The sequence below is a fragment of the Odontesthes bonariensis genome, chromosome 14, assembly GCF_027942865.1.
Source record: "Odontesthes bonariensis isolate fOdoBon6 chromosome 14, fOdoBon6.hap1, whole genome shotgun sequence".
In the NCBI taxonomy this organism is placed as follows: Eukaryota; Metazoa; Chordata; class Actinopteri; order Atheriniformes; family Atherinopsidae; genus Odontesthes; species Odontesthes bonariensis.
Genome location: NC_134519.1, coordinates 13,553,694 through 13,567,676, shown reverse-complemented (window position 1 = coordinate 13,567,676; position 13,983 = coordinate 13,553,694). Strand labels below are relative to the sequence as shown.

The 13,983-nt window shown below is 41.3% G+C and overlaps 1 protein-coding gene across 19 annotated transcripts in view; it reads right to left on the bottom strand.

Moving 5' to 3' along the window:
- Positions 1 to 13,983, bottom strand: part of LOC142398801 (receptor-type tyrosine-protein phosphatase F) — a 171,995-nt gene that overhangs the window by 105,574 nt on the left and 52,438 nt on the right. For all 19 annotated transcript variants that reach the window (XM_075482978.1, XM_075482976.1, XM_075482984.1 and 16 more), the window contains one exon: positions 7,621 to 7,795. In XM_075482978.1, the coding sequence (XP_075339093.1) occupies positions 7,621 to 7,720 (100 nt within the window). In that variant the 5' untranslated portion in view covers positions 7,721 to 7,795. The remainder of the gene's footprint in view (positions 1 to 7,620; positions 7,796 to 13,983) is intronic.

Genomic DNA, 13,983 nt, shown 5'->3' with positions numbered 1-13,983 from the left:
CAATTAGTAGAACTAGTTCATAGCATTTAGTCTGTATGCTGCAATGTGGTGATTTACTGGAGTACACATTAAAGAGGCACATTTGTGCGCTGTTGATGCGAAATTTAAATTTAACCCTGAGTGCAGGCTTATCGACAAATCTACATAGATCTTGGTTTTAGAAAGCGGTGGAGGAGTCTAAAGGCTGCCGGCTGCTCTGTGTGTGGGGGATTAAACAGATTCTGTCAGTTAACCTCATGCCTGCAGCAGTATTCGTGGGGTCTTAGGTCATTAGTTAGATGAAAGGCATGGGGGGGGGGGGGTCCCTGAACTAAAGAAGGGCTACAGATGTGTTACTTTATCATTGATATAGATCTCTTTGAAATGGGATTGGTCATCTGGAAGTTTTGAGAAAACAGCCTGGAGAGAAGACAAGAAATTGGTCTTCAATGTAAAAATAATGACAACAGGAGAAGTGTACTTAAGGTGGATATGATTGATTTCTAAAATAGCAATTTATACATAATAATTTGATGACATGAGAAGTTTTCTTGCTCTTTGCTCTTTGAAAGCCTCAGAACAAGCCTTGTAATAGATGCAGCGACAACAGGGAGAATCGTGTAAATGGCTCTTGCTGGCTAACAATTAGTCTATTCCCAAGCTTGCCAGAGTGCCCAGTGAGAGCTACTCTGTAGGGTAGAGTATCAGAGATCGATACACACACAGCAGAGAGAAAACCATTAATTCTTATTAATAATGGATTAGCAAGTTATCATTTTCATGAGGCAACACTTAGTGGAAATTTGTCTGATGGCATCAGCACTGGTTGTTTTAATGGAACACTTCCATTAAGGCCTTTTTAAGCCATTAGCGGGCAGCTTGTTTGCAATTAATTCCATATAAAGCTGCCTTTCCTGCAAGTTATTTACCCCAATAAAGTCGACTGCACTTCAGGCTGTTTGTTTAAACCAATAATCATCATGTTTGCTATCTGCACTTCTGTTTTATGGCTGAATATGAAGAAGCATTGGCTGATTTGTCGTTAGAAATGGCACATGTACCACATTTTACAGTTCATGTCGAGGGACCATATGACTTAATAGCATGAAGCATTGTTTTATATAATCTCTCCCCTTGTTCAGTCTATTTCAGTTTAAGACAATTTGTTTTTGTTTTGTACAAAAATGTGAATTTCAAACCTGTCAAATTGAGATCACATTATGATAGAAATGGTCAGTATAAAGACTACAGTGCAGCAGTTCAACAGCTCCTTAAATTCTTTTGCAGTGTCAATTAGGACAGTGTCCAAGTAATGATGTTTTATACAATATGGATTTTTTTTCCCTGCAAAATGTCAGGAAATTGTGAAAAATGCTTCTTGTAGACCCACGGCTCATTGAGACATTGTTCAGGAAGCAATTCAAAACCCAAGTATCTCCTATTTATTGCAGTGCGAGGCAAAGAAAAGCATAACATTCTTCACATTTTTAGACCATGGGTCAGAAAATGGCTTTTAATTTTTGCAACAAAAAAATCCATTAATAAAAAAAAAAAAATCAATAACGGTTGATTAATGTTCTAATTATTTGGTGCAGTTGCGGTGTAAGTCTCACAGTGCACTACAGACAGATACAGAGGAAGATGAAGGAGAGACAGCAGCTTGGGTGTCTACTACTGTCACCTCCCAATGAGAAGATCCTGGATTCAAACTGAACAAATGTCTTTGTAGGTTTTGGTGGGATACTCTAGCTTCCCCGCACTGTCCGCTCCAACTCCTTAATATTCGGTTCACACTTCCTTCACTTATGATGACACGAAAATCATTAGAAACTTTTTCTCTTAGACTGACAATGTAGTGGCCAAAGATGGATAGAGCTTTAAGTGTTATCAGAACTAAAGTGTAACCGTAAGAGTGGTGTTATTCATCATTACTGAGATGCTGTACTTAAAATGTTTAAACCTAGAGACAACAAAAAACATCAAACTTTCAATACCGCTGTGGACAGCGAAGACGGACTTTCTGTCAGGCCTTCCAACCCTCCCTGAATTATTCAAGACAGTGGAGAAGAAGAAGCTCTGAGTGCAATTACCCTTCACTCATCTCTTTCTAGTGTGAACAACATTAATGTAATGGCTTTCATCTTCACAAGCTGATTATGAACGAGGGAGGCTTCTCTCAAGTCTGCTCTCTTGCTTCTTCACTTTTAGTCAATATACTATATGACATTTGAAATCATATACAAAATAAAAGATGCTTGGAGCAGGAAATTTAAGGCAACTGTTCAAAAATAAGCAACGATGAATGCTTAATTGTGTTTTTGGATGGTGAGACCAGTAGTCTGAAGTGTTACATTACCTGTGGTATTTAAACTGGCGCCCCAGCATAGATCCAATCAAAGATGACTCACTATCTCTAACTTCTTTCAATCCACCTGCTTCCGTATGGGAGACATTTAACAGACATTAGATAAAAGGCAGAGACTCCACAATCGTTTCTCTGTACTAGCGCCTTACAATGGACTTTTTTTTGTAGCTAAATGTTTTTTTTCATCCCTTTAAATACATTGTATAAAATTTGGCAAATTGTACATGTATTACAAGCCAAGACTTTGCAGAAGCCTCACCATTACCTGAAAACAACTGAGGTGTAGTCTGCCACACAGCCCGTCTCCCATGAATAAGCTCTGTATGCATGTGGCCTTGACCGATCAGACAAGCCTGCTAATGTGGCAGCTGAACTGCACAGCTCATTTACACACTCCTGGGGCAGCATCTCCTCCAACCGAGCTCGCTTTGTGAAACTTGCTCATTGCGCTGTCATGAAATGGAGTGTTTGTTTTTGTTTTTTCATTTTGACACTACGAAGGACGTCTGATTGTTTGAAGGCATGTGTGGGTGTCAACCCAGGGACACTTGCATACATAGAGGGAAAAGACATTTTGAATGCAGCGTTCTGAATGCAGCTTGAATATGTAAGAAGTTATAGAACGTACTATCTTTATAATGGCAATCCAAGCCACAATCTGTTAGATGCTGTGGGATCACAGAAGGCGTTTCAGGCACCTGGTCGGGGACCTTGGTCCAAACCCTGACATTAATAGACCAAGTGGAGAAACTGTGTTAAGTGTGTTAAGTAATCCCCGGAGGTGCTGGGCTGGGGACACAGATGCTAAGATAGCCTCAAGTTTCTTCGGAAATCCCGTTCTGGGGTTAGCTCATCATCCATTACCACACAACCTCCTGCGACCCCACTAACCTCATTAATTTGCCTCCCTTTGATTAGCTTTTCCTCTGAGACTCGAGAGAGCCCCTACCATTGTTCTGATCCTCTCACCCACATGGCCCGCAGGCCTTAAGTGATTCAAGTCTCCACTAGCCCAAATTGAGGAGGAAATTGAATTATGTAATAACAGAAACATGGTACAACAAAGAGATTCTGCCTTAACAATGTGGTCATTGTTGCCTTTCTTATCATTTTGAAGCTTTGAGAAGAAAAGGTGAACATTTATTAATGACAGATTCCACTTGAGATGAGCCGTTTTATTCTGCTCCCTGTCCTAGAGCTGCCTAAATTTAAATTCATATAATATGAATATAATTAATAAATGCATTCCAATGCACCTGAGATGAGGGTGTAAAAGTCTACATGAGTTTGTAACAATGTGCTTACAAGGTACTTGATTTTGTTCAATTCAATAAGTTTCATCAATGGTTTGCCAAAACAGTTGACTGGGCATGCTGTAATGCCAGATACTTCTCACATACCTCTCAACCCAAATTAAACCTGCATTAACTCTCTAGTTATAGCAAATTATTTAAATTCAGTGCAGACTAACATTGAGAGAGATTGCAATAGAAAGCGTAACAACTAACAGTAAGGAATTAGAGTTATTGCAGTCAATAAAGATGTGATTATGAACACAGAACTGAAATGTCACTTTTTATCTGCCCTTATCTGGATTGACACCAGTGTTTCCTGTCATCCTGTGGAACAACCGAGACCCGGGACGAAGCAGAGAATTTTGGTGACTGCCTCAAGCCCTGCTATCGAGCTCGCTAATTAAACTATTAATCTCACGTCATTACCCTCCGATGACCCTTTCCTCCCTGAATTCTGCCACTGCCACCCTAGCTTATGAAAACAACTTCTCATCAAATCTGTCCAACCACCACAGATCTCAAAGCCTCCTGTTCTCACATCTTATTGCTTTCTCCGGTACGTTTGCTGTTGTTTAGCTCCCCCTCCACCGCAGTCGTGCTGCCACTGCGGCTGTCTGTATGATGTGCGCGGACCACAGCTGTGTTCTAACTGCATTACTCTCCGAGTGCCTCTCCGAGGTGGATATGGTTACTTTTAATTAAAAAAGAATCAATTTCTGTCCCTGTCAGTGTTTGAACTGGGTGACCATATGGACACTTAAAAATACAATCCAATTTGCGGGACCCCCCTGCCCCCCATCTGGTCACCCATCTCTTAAACCACTTTGGCATTTCCATTGCATCATTCCATTGTAGGAGCTTAAGTAACTGCCGAATCAATCCACAAAGGTTAACTGATAGGTATATGCAGCAGAAAGCGGGTTATGTGGATTTAAAGGCTTTGCAAAGATTGTTGAACAATAGCTCAACAATTTGAGGAATTCTTTGTGTAAATCTAAAGTAAAATTAGAACAGGTGTCCCAGTAGATCTATCATTTATGCTCCAGCCTTTGAACAAAAAGGATCACAACGGCAAAGATGCTTTGTTGTGCCATAAACTGCACTGGTACATGGAGGATCACAAATGGGACAATAAAAAGTTACAGCACGACGTAGCGGTTTGATGTAAAAAGTGCTTTAAACTTGTGGAGTTAATCATGATGCCACTGTAATCTCCCTGCACCTGGGACTGGGCACAAAGAAGGCCTCCATGGTCCTGCGGTACCTCACGGGAAAAGCCACCACAGATCATAACATGAGAGGAACGAGAGGAGACGCATACATCAAAACCTTATTAAAGCCAATGAAATAACTCACAATGACAGCGCCACAAAAAGATAACCATTACATTTAAGTGCTGGGTATGTGTGACTTTGAGGCTGACCTTGTGGGCCGCTGTCTTATTGTGTACGAGGGAGCTGCTTGATTAGGCCGAGCTCCCTCGGGATCGATGGGACGTCTGTGATCAGCACTCAGAGTAATCACACTGTATTGTCTGCTTACTCAATGATGGCACAAGATGAATGATGTCACAAAGCCATAACACTGATAGTGCCGGTGGACAGTTTCTTGTACTTATTTGTCCCGCTAAATCATGATGAATGGCACCATCCTGAGCCTTGCATCAAACAAACACTATAACACAAAGCTTTGAAATGTTGCTGCATTAAACAAGCAAACATTTCGGATTAAATATAAACATAAAAAAACATAAATAACTGTTTTGCCTAACGTGTTTTATACCTGTGGTTTCTTTGCCTGCTCAACTTTTCGAAGGTGAAGACATGGGCACCAGACTGAGCCCATGTAATCAGAAACTTGCTAAGCACTCCGCCCATAATATCTGTCTGGTGTGTGCCCTGTAATACAGTGGGATCCAAACCAGATATATCCAACTCACATAACTAAGTTCCTTACAAATTAAAAGGCACCAAATGCACACAACCCTGCCATTAGTGGTAGGTGTTATTTCTGGCTCCCCCCAGCTGTCTTATTTTAATTCTATGTCGTCTTACTTTACAGGCTGGGTAACAGTTCTGTGTTCGGAGCCTTCCTATGTGTGCACGCGTTACACTAAAACCATAGCTTTCCCCCAGACCATGTCAGATTTTTCAAAAAGTTATTTAATGTGTGACCCTTCTTTTCTTTAATCTTGAACCTCTAACTCATATCTCAGTGTTTTAAGTGTGGCATCAGTAAAAAAAAAAAAAAAAAAATCTTGAAGTAGCTTGTTGCATCAAAGCATCTTTGTCTGTTAATTAAAACGTCTGACGCAATGTTTCATCCGTAAAAGATACAATCACTGAAATTAAAGACCAGAGCAATCTAAGTCTCTTTGGGACAAGGAGGCAGAGAGGGAAAATGCTAGCTGGCTGTGTGCATTCTGGAAAACCTCTGCGCTGTACAGTGAAGTGGCAAATGGAGACCATATGGGGAACTTGTCATAGAGGCAAAAAAAATAAAATATTGAAGAAGTAACCATCACAAAGCATTCACAAATATTTAGCTGACTTGCCATCTACCGTATATGCTTATTATTCACATTTGCGTGTAGTTATCTGCACAACAGTGATTAAAGGCAGCACAACACTCCATCCAAACTGTGAGGCAGCACTAAGCACCTGACAGACTCAGCATATTCACATAATAATTTAGCAGCTTCAGTGCCTGTGATCTAAACTTTTTTTCCTTCTCAATCCAAGTGTAAAGTGCAAGCCTTTACACAAATCCAAATTTAGTTTATTTTTCTTAAAATGCAGGCACAAAAGAGTGCAGGAACACAACTTAACAAGAAAGTAAACAAAGTTCACAAATAGATTTTGCTTCATCAAGACAAGTAGTATGCCATTTATTAATACACCATTAATCATTAGCTTCTGACAGGCTGCCGTTATTTGAATTCTTAAGTGGTTTTTAATATCCAGAGTTTGTCATTCAATAGCAGAATCCAATAGTTTTTGTTACACAGGAAAAACAAATGGATCTGACTCGAATACATGTCTGTGTATGGATCCAGTTCAGTGGGGCGGCGAATTAATATCTTACTTAAGCACTACTGCTCCAGTCAGGCTGTGATTAGGTCTAATCAAATTACAAGCAGAGCAAAGGCAGCCTTGCCAGACCGCAAGAAAACCAACAGGACTGCAAAACTTTTCTGCAAGGTCAAGTTCACAAAGGTACTGTACAAAGGAAGACACACCATGAGGCACCGGGCTGAGAGACAAAAGGCAAGGGTACAGAAAAACAAATCCTCTTTGATGTGTGTTTGAGAGGACAGAGCAGTTGCCGTGGTCAGATGAGAGGAACATGAGGGTCGGGGTATAATTGAATTACAGTGACCCAATGACAGCACTATAGGTGAGGTCATGTGTTGAATTAATTCTGTCCCTGACCCCATCTTCGGTGGAGCAGTGCCTCTTGGCCGCACCCAAGACCCTAAGGTGGAGCAACAAAGACAGATTTTTCGGTGTGCCTTTTTCCAGCCAAAAATGTCATTCAGATAGACAGCTGCGGACAGAAGCTGATGGATCTCCGCTGCCTGCACTGTATGTTTATTTTTAGCTTAGACGCTAAAGCTCTATATCTGAGGACGTACATTAGACAAACAGCTATGATCCATCAGAATCCACCAAAGACATTTATATTTAAATGAAGCTCTGTGCTGCACAGCTTGCAAGCTTGTTATATAGAGTACTAAGTTAAAGTGATAATAATGCAATAACAATATCAGTCCATTTAAATAAAGGGAATGTCCCCAAAGAGGCAGCAAATGTTCAGGTTATCCCTAACCGTGGTAATATAAGTGAAATCTCTCTCAAACAATTTACTACTCGCTACCAATAAAGCAAATATGAGGCTTAAATGCTCAGTGTCAAAGTACTTCCCGTTTTTACACTGTAAGGAAGCTAATGCAGGATGTCATAGGTGAATGAGGTTACTCACTTTCTGCCAGAGAGGAGGACACCATGCAGCTGAGTAGAAGCAGGAACAGAGACGCTCCTCTGGGCAGGAGGGGCCCTGCCAGGTGAATATTAGGCACCATGTTCCAAGTTGGCACTGCTCCCTCCTCAGTCCCCTGCTAGACACGTCCCACTCTGACAGGATCAAAGACTAACACCTGGGAGAGCAAACACATGCAGAACAGAGATGCAGAGACATTAGTATTCAAACTCACCGAACATTTGCATACATTTGAATGAGCAGAATAACACAGTCACGCAGAAATATCAAAAGGCAAGTCGCAGAGCAGGACCAAACAAGACAGAAATTTAGTATACTTGTAAGAAAACAACAGCACACAACACTGGAGATCTTTGTTCGCGATCAACAAGGCACTTAATACCCACAACAAATCCTGCTCGAGGCAGAGGACATTACGAGTAAAGCGAATGTAACACGCAAGCTACATCAGCAGGGGAGATGAGACAAAAATGCAATGCTTTTCTACATAGAAAAATAACAGGAAAAAATAACAGGAGGTCAGGAGGCATGCCTCAGCTTCACAGCCACCCTGAAACCCAGAAGACCCCCTAAACAGCAGTCCCCAAGGACCATGGCCCACTTAATGTTTCCCATTAGGAAATTGAAACTGTGTCATCCAGATGGTTTCAAATCACACAAAGTGCTATGATCTCATATAATGACAACATGCAGGGGATTAATAAACCTGCAACATACAACTGATTGGTTAAGAAAGTAGCAGCAGGTGTACCACAAATTAACCAGAGAGCATTGATCCATTGTCTTAAGCAGAAGAAAGAGACACCAAACAAAGGCTGTCCCTACAAAATACACTACAAGTGTTGGAAATGACTCTGTGGAATGATTAGGATATACCCCTCAAGTTTGTTATAGCCTCCAGTTTCAATGTCTAATGCTATTATAAACAAAGTAACAGTGTCTCCATATATAAATTGTAAAGGACACTACTATATGGCAAGAACAGACATCTCTGTTTAGATGGAACTGAAGCAACATGTCTACTATTTGAGGGAAAAATGGGAAGTTTTAAGGTGAGCCTATTTTTGGTTTTCAAAGTCACCGTGTACGGCATTTCTAAAAGAAGCCTGTTGGAATAATTTCTCAATTCTCCCAGACGATCTTACTGACCACTTTTTGAACAATACTTTTTGCCGTTATATAAAGAGGAGACGAGTTCACAATGAGGGATATCTTGAGGCTTGTTGGGTGGCCAGTCAGCTTTAGTCTATTCAGTTCAGCTAAATAAGTTAGAGTGTCAGGGACACAATGCCTCCAGTATCTTGTCGAAGAAAAAAACATTCTTGAGCCTGTGGAGGTCTTGAGCAGCCCATTACTCATGTGGCTATTTCAATGCGGGTGGAAAGAGAGGAAAACGCATACAACGGGCGGGCACCTCTTTGGCCACCCTCTTTGTTCAACACGACCAATGAAAACATTCTGTGAAGCACGGATCTTGGCAAAGCAAAATTTCCATGTTTTATTTTTCTTCATCCGAGCGCCATTTTGAACTATTTTGACTTTCACCAAAGTCATTCGGTGAAAGGGAAAATACACGCATGGCTTAGAAAGACAACGAGAAGGAATGCATTGTGTGACTTAGGGCCGGTGCCTCACCTGGGCATAGACCCAGACAGGTATCGTTGACAGCCAGCCCTTCATCACTCCTTGTCACCGTGCAGGAATGTGCCTCTGGGCTTTCATGTCTGCTGAACCAATTTCCGATACCGACACACCTTGCATATGAGGAATTCTTAAACATTGTGCAGTCAACACTGTCTATCGAGAAAGTTCAAGTGAAGATCCTATCAAACTGTAATACACTCCTCACTGCACGTAGACTGTGGAGAAATATTCACAAGTGCAGTTAAACCCCAACCCCCCCAAAAAAAGCTTTCCTCATCACTGATAATGAGAAAGCGGTTTACTGTTGGTGTGTTAAGCTCTAGCAGCCTGGAGAAGAAGAAGTAGGAAAAAAAAAGCAAAAATACACTGCTCAGGGTGCCAAAGAGCTGGATCAAACCCCTACTCTGCAACAGGAATTAAAGACATTTAGACCCATTTTTATTTCAAGTTAACACATCAACTTTGTTGGCTGACTGACTTATTTTGAAACTAATTTTGATGTACGCCAGTGTTGTGCCGGTTCAAGTCAGTGGGAACACAGGGAGAAGGAGGCTGATAGATTTGGCTACTCGCCGTGCTCCAAACCCTTGGCGATGGAGGGATATCTTTCACAGCAGATGCCAGAGAGAGGCAGATGCTTTTCATCTTCAATGAGACAAATTCCTCGAGCGAGGCTTATTCTTTATTTATTTTGCTACTTATTCACCCCGGTGAAGTTTGGTCTCTCCCTGCTGCACACAAACATTTTGGGACAACACTTGCCACTATGCACATTTCTTTTGCGGCTGCAGAGCAAACGAGAGAAGAATGGGGCGCTATAGGTGGAAATGGTGAAAAATGGGAGCAAATGGCTGAGCAAACAAGAAGACATTGTTGTCTGTTGTTTGCGCGTACGTGGGAGCCAGAGAGAAAAACAGTGTGAAGATGCAGGGGTGGAGGTCTGCCCCTGTGAGAGTTTGTGTGAATCTTTTTGTCTTAGTGATGATTTACTTCCAAAGCCTGATTAGTGTGTGTGTGTGTGTGTGTGTGTGTGTGTGTGTGTGTGTGTGTGTGTGTGTGTGTGTGTGTGTGTGTGTGTGTGAGAAAGAAAGAAAGAAAGGAAGAAAGAAAGAAAGAAAAAAAGTGAACATCTCATAATCATTGTTAAAATTATCATTCAGATCATTTCGGATATCTTTAATTAACATTCAAGATAATTACTCAGGAGGAATTCAGGAGCTCAGCGTCTTTCAGCAACAGTGGCTTCAATTCACAAGATCTGAAACTGCACAGACTAAACCAGCGTTTCATAAACCTGAATGCCAAATCTTTCTGTGCAGATGAAAAGTTTTCAAGCCCTTCCCAGGTTTCAAATTGTTTCAGACTCACCGTAAAATGGATTACGTACATTACTTTTAAAACCCTCCCTCTACACACCCTCCGCTGATTTTGCTTTCTCCACAATGAGAAAGTAAGTTAATCAATTGTTAATCTATCAAAATTCAAATAAATTTTTTTTTATGAAAATTAAACACCAAACAGTCCCATTTCCAAAAGCATTTCCATCTGTTTTTATGACACTTCCAGCTGTGCAGCAGGAAAAATGTCTGTATTCAATGGACATAATCAAGAAGGCACACACCTGTCTGTATATCGGTCAGGGTGAATGAGGTCATGAGGTCGAGAGAACTGTCTATACTGTCGGTGAGACAGAACTGTCCAAAATATAGCACAGATTTTAAGAAGGATATGAAAGAATATCTTCAGCAGTTCAGATCAGACAGGAACCAATAAGCCAGTGGTCAATATAAGTGGAGATGGGAAGAACATGAAATCATGCTGGCAGTTTTCCAAATGGCTCCCAAACGACTCTCAGATCATGAGTAAAGAAGTAAATCCTCTTATCTAATGAAGCATGTGTGGAGTACACCATGCACCGAGAATTGCCTCGAGAACACTATCACTGCAGACAAACATGATGGCAGCAGCGTCATTCTGTGGAGAGGCTAGTTATGTTCACAAAGTGGTTATCAATGCAAATAAGCCATCTTTGTGAAGTCACTGCTTTGGTAATTCACACAGACCAGACAGAGGGAGGTCAGTGCCACGTCAGTGTGTGCTAACATACAACAAGCCGGCATCACAGAATCAGCTGAACAACGAGAGCAGTGCCAGCTCTCCCTTACACACACAGACCATTTTTCCTCTGTGATTACCACTTTTGCCTCAAAGGTGCGTCAGCAGTGGATAAATTTAGCCTGACCATTCTGTCGGCTTGAAAATAATGTGTGAAAAGGGCTGTTCTTTATGCATCAGGGTAAGGATAGACGGGGACAAAACAGATCCTGGGCAAAAACACTTTCCAGAGTTCTCCAGTTCTCAAGTTTAGGAAAAGGTTTACATTTCAAGAAGACACAACCTAAGGCAAAGCGCCAGAAGAGCCCACATTAGTGGCTTTAGGAAAGTTATGCGAAAGTTAGTAGCCCAGCAAGAGGCTAGTCTTGAAGCCCGAGGAGCTGAAGACACAAAAAAAATGTGCTGCAGTTTTTTTGTTTGCAATTACATGTACAAGGCACTCAAAACCACATTTTCTTTGCTTTACAATTGTGGAGAGTAGTGTCTTGATTGATAAGAAAAGTTTAAGATTGCATCTTAAAGATAACAAAATGTGGAAAACCTGACATAGGTGAGTTTCCCTTGACATTAACTATCAAACTCATGCATGTTTTTTGCTGCCTCGTGCATGTTTTCAACTGTAAACAGTAATATTAAAGCAAAAATATCACTTGGATTGACATTGCAATCTTGTTAGCTATTTTCTGCTATTTGATTTTTCCTAAAACAACCACTTGCGTCTACAGTAAGGTTAGGCAAGTTTATAGAAAATAGAACTTTTTATTCAGATAAGCTCAAAAGTACCTTGAAAATATGTCCGGATTTTGAAAAAAACTGATTTGTATCCTCCACCTTGTTATCACCTCATACAAGGACGTGTTTTATAAATATTGTATGGGGGAGGCTATGTTTATTAAATTGAAGCTTGAGACTTCCTAGTCTGGGAAGCTGCCGTTAAAGGGGATGTTCGTTGATATTACTCCGCCACCGCTAAGAAAATAGTGCGAGCATGAACGAGCTGCCAAATAAAACACGACAGAAGCAACTTTTCGCCACGAAATTTGATATGGATTACCAGTGCACACCAGTGACCACTCCAGTGAGTTGATTATTTTGAAAACGGATGTTTATTGTGCTTTTACGGACCTTTCTAGACATGCGCATGACTTGCCATTCTGAAGCAGGTTGAGAAGAATCAAAATTAGGCAAATACCGGAGACAGCAGTAAACATCAAAAAAGCGGTGAGGGGGGTTCTAAAACATTGCAGACGACTCAGAAAAGAGGCTTAATGTTGCAGTTCCCCTTTAAAGAACAATTACAACATCTCTCGACTTTTTCAAGTTACTCCGCAAATTTGAGATGTGGGTGGTGATTCAGAGGTCTTCGGCGAGGCTGAACACTATTTATGGTGCGGCACCGGCTCTCTAATTTGTCAATATGTCAAGATCACGTATCCTTTTAGAGGGGGATGATTCTGTTGTGGTAACATCTAGACTAAACACAGAAACACCAAGACAGAGAAGACAAGGTCACTGAATTGAACTCGTCTAAACCTTCCATCTGCCTCTCAACAGGACATCTACTCTAAATCTGTTAGGAAGAAGCTTTTGATTCTTAAGTGTTTAGGGAGTTCTCAGGAATACAGAGCGTGACATCAAGCGAATACGGTATATAGATCGTATAATAGGCAGAAGACTAAGAGATTTAGTGAAGTAATAAACTAGGGAATAACATCCTCAAATGGTAAACTATGGAAGACAAAAGAGTTTTGGGTAAGCTCAATGGGGGAGGGGGAGTATGCACACCGAACACACACCTATACTACGTGCTTATTTGCTGTTCTCATTAGGTGCCTGTCACTCAGGTTATTACCCCCTGTGTTTGTGTGTGGCAAGGGAGTGGCCACCCATACAGAATGGTAATCTACAGACAGACAATGCAAGAAACAGCTGCACAGAGAGAGCACCGAGGCTGAGTAAACACCACCATTACACTAACTACAGGTAGCATTTCTGCTCTCGGTCGTTTCTCTCCCTCCTACTCATGTTCTCTCTATTTTTCCGACTCTGTTTAATGGGTCATCCTGAGCGCGAGAAGGTGGGACAGCTGAGATATATTGGCTAGCTGTGTGGGGAGCTAATCATGGCCGTCTCTGGGGGTGATAAAGCTAGACCAGAGAGGTTTGTATTTGCGAAGCCCGTAACAGCTTCATAAACACAGCTACATGCTGAACTTCAACAGCAGTGTTTTGGCCCTTGATTAGTTTTCCATAGCCCAAAAGGCTCACCCTCAAAGCTCCATACTCCTTTTTTACCTCAGCAGTGAACACCTACCACAAAAGCCCAGGAGACTTACTGCAAGCTGGTGAGCCCCGTATTGTAAAATGAAAGTGTAAAATAACCAAACTGGGTTTTCCCTTCTACTACAAAGCCATGCTGTATCCGTGGGCTTTGATGGTGCATGTCTTTTTTACAGGGCTGCAACAAGACCCAGCATTGAATTTCACCTTACAAAGAGTAATGTCCTGTGACCTATAAGGTTTTTACAGCACTTCTGTTTACAAGCTGATTCCACAAAGTTAATTGTTAACGCTTTACTGCCGAGCA